General features: G+C 37.2%; 1 protein-coding gene across 1 annotated transcript; it reads left to right on the forward strand.

The window, feature by feature from the left end:
* Window positions 1-186: 186 nt before the first annotated feature.
* On the forward strand, window positions 187-8,150 carry LOC307123019 (uncharacterized protein). Its single transcript, XM_079811391.1, has 7 exons — window positions 187-309; window positions 801-1,127; window positions 2,677-2,712; window positions 2,822-2,890; window positions 6,754-6,870; window positions 6,972-7,015; window positions 7,115-8,150. Exons 1-7 carry the CDS (start codon window positions 270-272, stop codon window positions 7,322-7,324), a joined length of 843 nt encoding a protein of 280 aa, XP_079667517.1. The 5' UTR covers window positions 187-269; the 3' UTR covers window positions 7,325-8,150.
* The last annotated feature ends 1,284 nt before the right edge of the window (window positions 8,151-9,434 follow it).

Below are 9,434 nucleotides of genomic sequence, written 5' to 3' on the forward strand. Positions count from 1 at the left end.
GTGTAAAATGGACTTTCATAATTTCATTTTTAATGTTTGTTCCTGTGCAAACAATTATAATACAGAAAAGAGAAAGCTGCAACATTTGGAGGCACTGGTGAAAAGTTAGGGAAGTTGATTATATTGAGAAATCTCAGCTGAACTGCCTTTGTACGACTAAAGTCTTATGTTTTAGGGTTGAGGATCAGACAAGGAAGTGAGAGAAAGACTGAGAGAAGGACGCAGTTTAAGACTTTTCACAACAACAGAAGCGGTTAAAATCATTCAGAATGTGGAAAGTGAGAGTCTTTTGTTTCTGCATCTGCACAGGTGAGTTGTAGCGATCGCTTTACAATTAAACAGTAGCATGTTGATTTCAGACTGTTACTTCTAAACTATCCTCAGCAGTACTGAGGAAATTACTTGGAAACTCTTGTTTGGTATTTATAGACACGCTTATCTGCTACATGGCAAGCAACTACTTAATCTACTAATAAAATACTGTTCTTTAAAAGAAAATAATTTATTGAACATAAAATTAGGATATCTATTAGGGTGACAACATCAGATACATTTACACTACATTTACATTTGCTGTAAAATTAAGTTGTGGATCAAAACCAGTTAATGCAGTGACAGACTCGTTGGGGAAAGCAGACGGGCTCTTACTATCAGGTCACTAGTAATTGCAAGTCAAATGTTAATCTTAAATTCACCGACTGTCGTTTCATGAACTACAGGGAATGTTATAGGCGTGATTAACTGCTGCTTATTTCTGTCTCTGTGTAACATAAATCACGATTCAATAATTTTGTTTCCAGTCTGTCTGCTGGACATTAGTTGTGCTATGACTGGATATGAAGGAGGAGACATTACCTTTCACGTCGGATACCCCTCGGACTATGAGAAAAACAGCAAGTACTTTGGCAGATCGGATGGATTCTTCTTTAAGAAACTGGTTCAGACCGCTGAATCCAACCAGTGGGCCAGACAGGGCCGATTCGCCCTGCTTGACAACACATCCGTGCACTTTCTTACCGCCGCCATCTTTGGACTGATCTCGGAGGATTCTGGCGTGTACACCTTCGGCGTGGATGTTAAAATGCTGCCTGATCCCGATACTCAAATACAACTGACTGTCACAAGAGGTGAGAGTCCTTTAACATGAATAAGGCCACATATGCTAACTTATGAAAAGGTTTTTTTCTCTGAATGTTATCTTAAATGTTAATCTTAACATTTTATTGATTATGTGAACGTTATTGGAACATTATATTTTGCAAACATTAAAGGATTATTACCAAGCGGCATCCTCCCCCAGTTTCTGATGAAGCCGATACGAAAATGACTTAAACTGCAATTCACCGACTGGCCACAGCAGAATCTCATTGAGCTCATGTTAAAATGCCCAACTTTACAGCAGAAGAACACATGTTTACAGTCCGGGACACATTGTGGTTTTGGTCTGTACGGCTAATTTTGCCCTTCATGTCGACTGTGAGGGGGGTGAATTATTTTATAACTCATTCGTTTACATTATATAAAGACTTAAAGTTCTGCATAATTAAGGGCGTGACCACTTCGAGTGACAGGTGGATAGCTGTCTGTTAGTCATCATGTCACCTCAGCTCCGCCCTCCGCGACGGCCAGCTCGACCCTACTTTACGCTTCAAAACTGCACTTCAGAATCCTATGGGTGACGCCACGGACACTATGTCCATATTTTTTTACAGTCTATAATTATTACATTTGAATATTCTCTGATACAAGTTTTAAAAAATAACATTTTAAAATGTTAGACGTTTTGTGAACAATGTATGTTTTTGTGCTGACATTAACCCCTGTGCGACCCTATGGACATTTTTGTCTTTTTCAGTGTTTTGTTTTTTGTTTTTTTGTTTTTTGCCTTTATAATTTTGCTTGTGTTAATGCCAACTGCATCAATTTTGGTACATGTGTGTATTTTTATTGGAATTTTACTATTTCACACCCATTTACTTAAAAAAAAAAATCTATTTTGCACTAGTTACACAAAATAATTCCTCTCAGGACCTTTTGGACAAAAATGTCCCCATTGAAACCTATCAAAACTGCAATTTTTAATCCCAGTGCCATTTCTATATAAAATGATGCAATTATCTATAAAATGATGCAATCTGTGTTAATAGGCTTTTATTCAGTTGGTAAGGCTTGAAAATTTACATTTTTACAATTTTCTACCAGATGGTGCCATTTTGTCAGGTTTGGCCTATAAAGTGAAATACTCGCTTTGATTTTATAGCAGTTTTAGAGTTCAATATATTTCATAAAATATATATTTTATATAAAATAATGTTGATGATTTTTATAACTTAAAATTTTTATACCCTCTGTAAAATACATTTTTGGTTTCACTTTTTAACATTTTATTTTCTTTAAAATGGGACCAAACTTAAATCTGTGCTCCCAAAATTCAACATTTTTAGGAGAGTTTTATCTTCTATGGACCTATGTGTAACTTTTTTCTTTAATTGACGCACAACGGTTAAGGACATAAACCCATAGTTAACATTATATTAATGTTACTGAAAGAACGTTTGTTCATAACTTTGAGAGAACCTTGCCAGAATGTTAAATAAAGTTCTGAGAAACGTTCCCTGTTAGCTGGTCATGTGTCATGTGACTGATTCTTGAAAGTTTTAATTCTTCTCTGCACAGGTGAACCACAGAGACCCACAACATCATTACCAAGAGGTACAAGAGAAAATGGGAAAATAATGTTTATTGTTTATTCATAATTATCACACACAAAAAAAAATACTTGTACAATATATTAATTAACATTGTTCAAATGTTGTTTTAGTGATTGTCAGCAGCACGAACAGTCCTGCAAATAACACCGCAAAGAACTGGACCAAGAAAAGCAATACAGGTGATCTGTCTGTCTGTGTATCATAATATTCTCTCTTTCCTTGGTACAGTTCATTCATTCTATCTTTCGTTTTGTTTATCTTTCATACTGTTTCTCATTTGTTCATTCGGTGTCATTTGTTCTGTCTTCTGTGGTTGATTAGGTAACGCTTTAGATTACGGCCCGGAAAGTACTGCATAAGTAAAGAGAATTTACAGCATAATTTTCTGTAATTATAGTGTAACTATAAAGTGAGTACCTGTAGGTATAAGGGAACAATATGTAATATTGGGGGAATAAAGGGGTAACTATCAGGAAAATTAACACATTATTTATACTGTAAGAATTTTTTAATTAAGGGGTAGTTATCCGTGTAGTTACAGGGTAAGTACAATAAACAACACATACAAAATCTGATATCACTCGGAAATATTTATTTGAAAAACAACTTAATCCAAAACAGATTTGACACTTCTTATTCATTTTTTTTTTTTTAATTAAACTTTCCATTTCAAATAATAACGTCCGGACAGAAAGAGGCACGTTTTGTCCCTTTTTTTGTTTCTCTTACTTGTCTTCCTCTTCTTCTTTATCATTATTTCCACTGATGGATCTTAAAATGAATCCCATGTCTTTTGATGTTTTGTATTATTATTTATTAAAATAAAAAGTACACTAAGAAATGCACTCATAATTTACTAATCTTTTCGCCTCCGATCAGCTGTTACCAGCGCGTGCATGAGAAAAGAAGCTTCAAGCTTTCATGACGTTCTTGCGCTCGTTTAATCTGAAACACACGCGAGAACTGCTGGTCGGAAGCGATAGTCTACAGTTTTTAAATATTTAAAAATTGTAAATTTTCTTACAAACACTTATCGTTTCACTTCAGAAGACATTGATTTATCCATTGGGGTTGTATGGATTACTGTAGTTATTGCTGTATGTGCTGTTTGATGCTTGAACTTTAGGAACCCAAATGAGTTTTCATTAGCAGAGATTATTTATTTTTCTGTGTTCATATGAAGAAATAAAGTTGTATGTACATCTTGGATGGCATGAGGGTGAAAGACGAGTAAACGGTGAGGACATTTCTGTGTGCACTGTATTTTCAGTGTAGCTGATACATAAAACAGAATAGCTAGAGACATCCTTCTTAAGATTCATCTGTGGCAAGGACGAAAAATTTGAGGAACTAGACGAGGATAAAGCCAAGCAAGAGAAACGAATAAACTTGTTTTTAAATAAAGGTTTCCGAGTGATATCAGATTGTGTACGTGTTTTTATTGTACTTACCCTGTAACTACATGAAAAAAGAGGGGAACAAACACCACTTTAATTTACAGCCCGCAGATTCATGCTTACCCTGTAACTACACGGATAATTACCCCTTAATTAAAAAATACTTACAGTATAAATAATGTGTTCATTTTCCTGATAGTTACCCCTTTATTCCCCCAATATTAAATATTGTTCCCTTATACCTACACATACTTACTTTATAGTTACACTATAATTGCCGAAAATGATGCTGTAAATTCTCTTTACTTAGGCAGTACTTTCCGGGCCGTAATCTAAAGCGTTACCGTTGATTATTTTTATTGTTTGTTTTATTGTCTTTGTTCTCTCTGTTGTTTGTACTGTCTATAGTTTATCATTCATTTGATCATTGTGACATATGTCTCTGATTGGCCATTATGTTCACATGCTCAATATATATGTCTCTGATTGGCCAATGTGTTCACATGCTCAATATATATGTCTCTGATTGGCCAATGTGTTCACATGCTCAATCTATATGTCTCTGATTGGCCAATGTGTTCACATGCTCAATATATATGTCTCTGATTGGCCAATGTGTTCACATGCTCAATATATATGTCTCTGATTGGCCAATGTGTTCACATGCTCAATCTATATGTCTCTGATTGGCCAATGTGTTCACATGCTCAATATATATGTCTCTGATTGGCCAATGTGTTCACATGCTCAACATATATGTCTCTGATTGGCCATTGTGTTCAAACACTCAACATACAAATCTCTGATTGGCCATTGTGTTCACACGCTCAACATACAAGTCTCTGATTGACCATTGTGTTCACGTGCTTAACATACATGTCTCTGATTGGCCATTGTGTTCACGTGCTTAACATACATGTCTCTGATTGGCCATTGTGTTCACACGCTCAACATACAAGTCTCTGATTGGCCATTGTGTTCACATGCTCAACATACATGTCTCTGATTGGCCATTGTGTTCACACGCTCAACATACAAGTCTCTGATTGGCCATTGTGTTCACACGCTCAACATACAAGTCTCTGATTGGCCATTGTGTTCACGTGCTTAACATACAAGTCTCTGATTGGCCATTGTGTTCCCATGCTCAACATATATGTCTCTGATTGGCCATTGTGTTCAAACACTCAACATACAAATCTCTGATTGGCCATTGTGTTCACACGCTCAACATACAAGTCTCTGATTGACCATTGTGTTCACGTGCTTAACATACATGTCTCTGATTGGCCATTGTGTTCACGTGCTTAACATACATGTCTCTGATTGGCCATTGTGTTCACGTGCTTAACATACAAGTCTCTGATTGGCCATTGTGTTCACATGCTCAACATACATGTCTCTGATTGGCCATTGTGTTCACACGCTCAACATACAAGTCTCTGATTGGCCATTGTGTTCACACGCTCAACATACAAGTCTCTGATTGGCCATTGTGTTCACGTGCTTAACATACAAGTCTCTGATTGGCCATTGTGTTCCCATGCTCAACATACAAGTATTTGATTGGCCATTGTGTTCACATGCTCAACATGCAAGTCTCTGATTGGCCATTGTGTTCACATGCTCAACATGCAAGTCTCTGATTGGCCATTGTGTTCCCATGCTCAACATACAAGTATTTGATTGGCCATTGTGTTCACATGCTCAACATGCAAGTCTCTGATTGGCCATTGTGTTCACGTGCTTAACATACAAGTCTCTGATTGGCCATTGTGTTCACACGCTCAACATACAAGTCTCTGATTGGCCATTGTGTTCACGTGCTTAACATACAAGTCTCTGATTGGCCATTGTGTTCCCATGCTCAACATACAAGTATTTGATTGGCCATTGTGTTCACATGCTCAACATGCAAGTCTCTGATTGGCCATTGTGTTCACGTGCTTAACATACAAGTCTCTGATTGGCCATTGTGTTCCCATGCTCAACATACAAGTATTTGATTGGCCATTGTGTTCACATGCTCAACATGCAAGTCTCTGATTGGCCATTGTGTTCACATGCTCAACATGCAAGTCTCTGATTGGCCATTGTGTTCACATGCTCAAAATGCAAGTCTCTGATTGGTCATTGTGTTCGCACACTCAACATAGTGTGTGTCTCTGATTGGCCATTGTGTTCACACGCTCAACATATATGTCTCTGATTGGCCATTGTGTTCACACACTCAACATATGTCTCTGATTGGCCATTGTGTTCGCACACTCAACATATGTCTCTGACTGGCCATTGTGTTCACACGCTCAACATATATGTCTCTGATTGGCCATTGTGTTCACACGCTCAACATATATGTCTCTGATTGGCCATTGTGTTCGCACACTCAACATATGTCTCTGACTGGCCATTGTGTTCACACGCTCAACATATATGTCTCTGATTGGCTATTGTGTTCACATACAGCCAAAAGATGGTTTGTGCTGGCACAAGCTGTTAGTAAATCGGGCCTATAATGTCGTCACCATTCCTGAAGAGATCTGTGTGAGGGTTTCTCCCACTCTCTCTTCCTCTCTGTTTCTTTCTTTCACACAAATTATATCGTGTTTTCATCAGCTGTGTCAGATCGTTTCCTCTTTCTACAGAATCTAACCTCAGGTTTGTGACCGTGTTGAGTCTGGTGTGTGTCTGCACACTTCTAGTGGTGTGTCCATTCGCTCTGTTTAAGGTTTTAAAATGGGCCGCCACCTGCAAGCTGTCAGGTGAGTCATCTAGAGGAGACTTCCTCTTTCCAACACATTCTTCACTCACTCACGCTTTCACATCTATCATGCAATTAATATGTATTTTTTTCTCTCTCCAGCTTCTGTGTCTTATCACACCAGGACGACATCAGATCACATTGTTGTAAGTCATTAATCTATCATATCACATTCACAAATATTACCACGTTTAACTGATAAAGTTCACTGATTTCCTTACTCATATGAAGCTTCCTCTTTACAGGATGAGTATGTGAAAATGAGCCCCAGCGTACTTGCAAACTCACCGGCGGCTCAATGTGGTAAAGGTTCTTTCCACAGACCTACAAACACACAACAGACTCCAGACAAAGATTTCACTCTAGCAGACGGTCTGGATCAGATCTACACAGAAATGAACCCTAATTTTGCTCAAGAGTCCGTTTATTACAGTATTGATCACACTATTGACTGACAACAGCCTGTCCTTTTTTCCCACAACAATCTTATGATTTTATGTACACTACCGTTCACTAAGTTTGGGGGTCAATAAGTCTCTTATTCTCACAAAGGCTGTTTTTTTTTAATGAAAAATACAATCAAAACTAAATATTATTACAATTTAAAATAACTGTTTTCTATGTGAATTTCCTGTTATCAAAGCTGAACTTATCATCATTACTCCAGTCTTCAGTCACATGATACTTCAGAAATCATTCTAATATGATGATTTGATGATCAAGTAACATGTATGATTATTATCAATGTTGAAAACATTTTTGCTGCTTTAGGATTTCGAGAAGACTGGAAAGCATGTTATTTTCCAGGATTCTTTGAGGAATATAAAGTTCCTCATTTATTTTAAATAGAATATTTTTCTAACAATGTAAAAGTTCTTCACTTTTGATCAGTTTAATGTGTGAATGAAAGTATTCATTTCTTTAAGACATTTTCCCCTAAACTGTTGAATGGTAGTGAATTGAATTGTACTCCTGAATAAATAAACTTGAATGTCTAATTGTGTAAAACTGTAAATATTTTGTCTCATGAACTCCGATGCATTGAATGCACTGTAAATCTAACATTCACTGTCTCTAGCGAGGGGAAGTTGCTAATCGACATAGCTACTGGCTCAGTGACCGTATAGATATGTGTGAGAGTAAAGATCTTATTACATCACAATTGCATCAGTGCAGATGTCTCAAGAGGATGGAGAGACAAAAACATAAAAGTAAATACTTTATCGTACCACAAAGGAGGAAGGCGAAATGTACAGTAAATTTCACACGATTTTTTGCTTTTATAAAAGTGTGAAGTGAGTTTTTTTTGTTGTTGTTGTCCTGTCCTGCATATTTACAGGTGAGTCAAAATGTGCTAATCTTAAAGGAACACTCCACTTTTTTTGAAAATAGGCTCATTTTACAAGTCCCCTAGAGTTAAATAGTTGAGTTTTACCGTTTTTGAATCCATTCAGCCGATCTTTGTATCTGGCAGTAGCACTTTTAGCATAGCTTAGCATACATCATTGATTCTAAACAGTCCATTAGCATCTCATTCAAAAAATGAGCAAAGACACTTTCAATATTTTTTCTATTTAAAATTTGACTCTTCTACAGTTACATCGTGTGCTAAGACCAACTGAAAATTAAAAGTTGCGATTTTCTACACCTATATGGCTTGGAACTACTTTCTCATTCCTGCGTAATAGTCGCGGATCTTCGCGGCCGTACCATGGCTGCAGCGGCGCAATGATATTACAGCGCCTGAAAGTAGCCCAGCTAGGTAACTTTCAGTGTGACCGGCTCTAAGTTCGTGTAGTTGCAGAGAAAGTTTCAGGCTTGCAACCGACAAATTGTGTTGTGGATTTACCTGTGTGATTAGCCATGGTTCTGTGTGTTGTAAAGGGCTGTGATAGTAAGTCGAAGGTGTAACTACCACCATGTTTCACAGAATACCAACAAATCATTGCGCTGCTGCAGCCATGGTACAGCCGCGACTATTACACTGGAATGAGAAAGTAGTTCCTAGCCATATAGGTGTAGAAAATCGCAACTTTTCATTTTCAGTTTGTCTTAACACACGATGTAACTGTAGAAGAGTCAAGTTTTAAATAGGAAAAATATTGAAAGTGTCTTTGCTAATTTTTTGAATGAGATGCTAATGGACTGTTTAGAATCAATGATGTATGCTAAGCTATGCTAAAAGTGCTACCGCCAGATACAAAGATCGGCTAAATGGATTCAAAAACGGTAAAACTCAACTATTTAACTCTAGGGGACTTGTAAAATGAGCCTATTTTCAAAAAAAGTGGAGTGTTCCTTTAAGAATGCAAGTAACTAAAGATTATGTCATAACAAAAACAGAAAAGACAAAGAGTGAGCAGTCAACAATTTAGTGGGTTAAACCCTGGAACTGATATGCAGAAGGTTGCTGGTTCGATCCCAGCGGTCACCACCAGTGTGTCCTTGAGCAAGGCACTTTTCTCCATGTTGCTCCAGGGGGATTGTCCCTGTAATAAGGGCCCTGTAAGTCGTTTTGGATAAAAGCGTCTGCCAAATGCATAAATGTAAGTGTTTGTAAATTGT

This window comes from Gobio gobio, assembly GCF_949357685.1.
Source record: "Gobio gobio genome assembly, chromosome: 3".
In the NCBI taxonomy this organism is placed as follows: Eukaryota; Metazoa; Chordata; class Actinopteri; order Cypriniformes; family Gobionidae; genus Gobio; species Gobio gobio.

Bases quoted from the DNA above. Each gene is read 5' to 3' on its own strand.
- LOC307123019 (XM_079811391.1), top strand. From the start codon at position 270: ATGTGGAAAGTGAGAGTCTTTTGTTTCTGCATCTGCACAG. The intron at 2,891-6,753 runs GTGATCTGTCTG...CTCTTTCTACAG, and splicing joins GACCAAGAAAAGCAATACAG to AATCTAACCTCAGGTTTGTG. The intron at 7,016-7,114 runs GTAAGTCATTAA...TCCTCTTTACAG, and splicing joins CGACATCAGATCACATTGTT to GATGAGTATGTGAAAATGAG.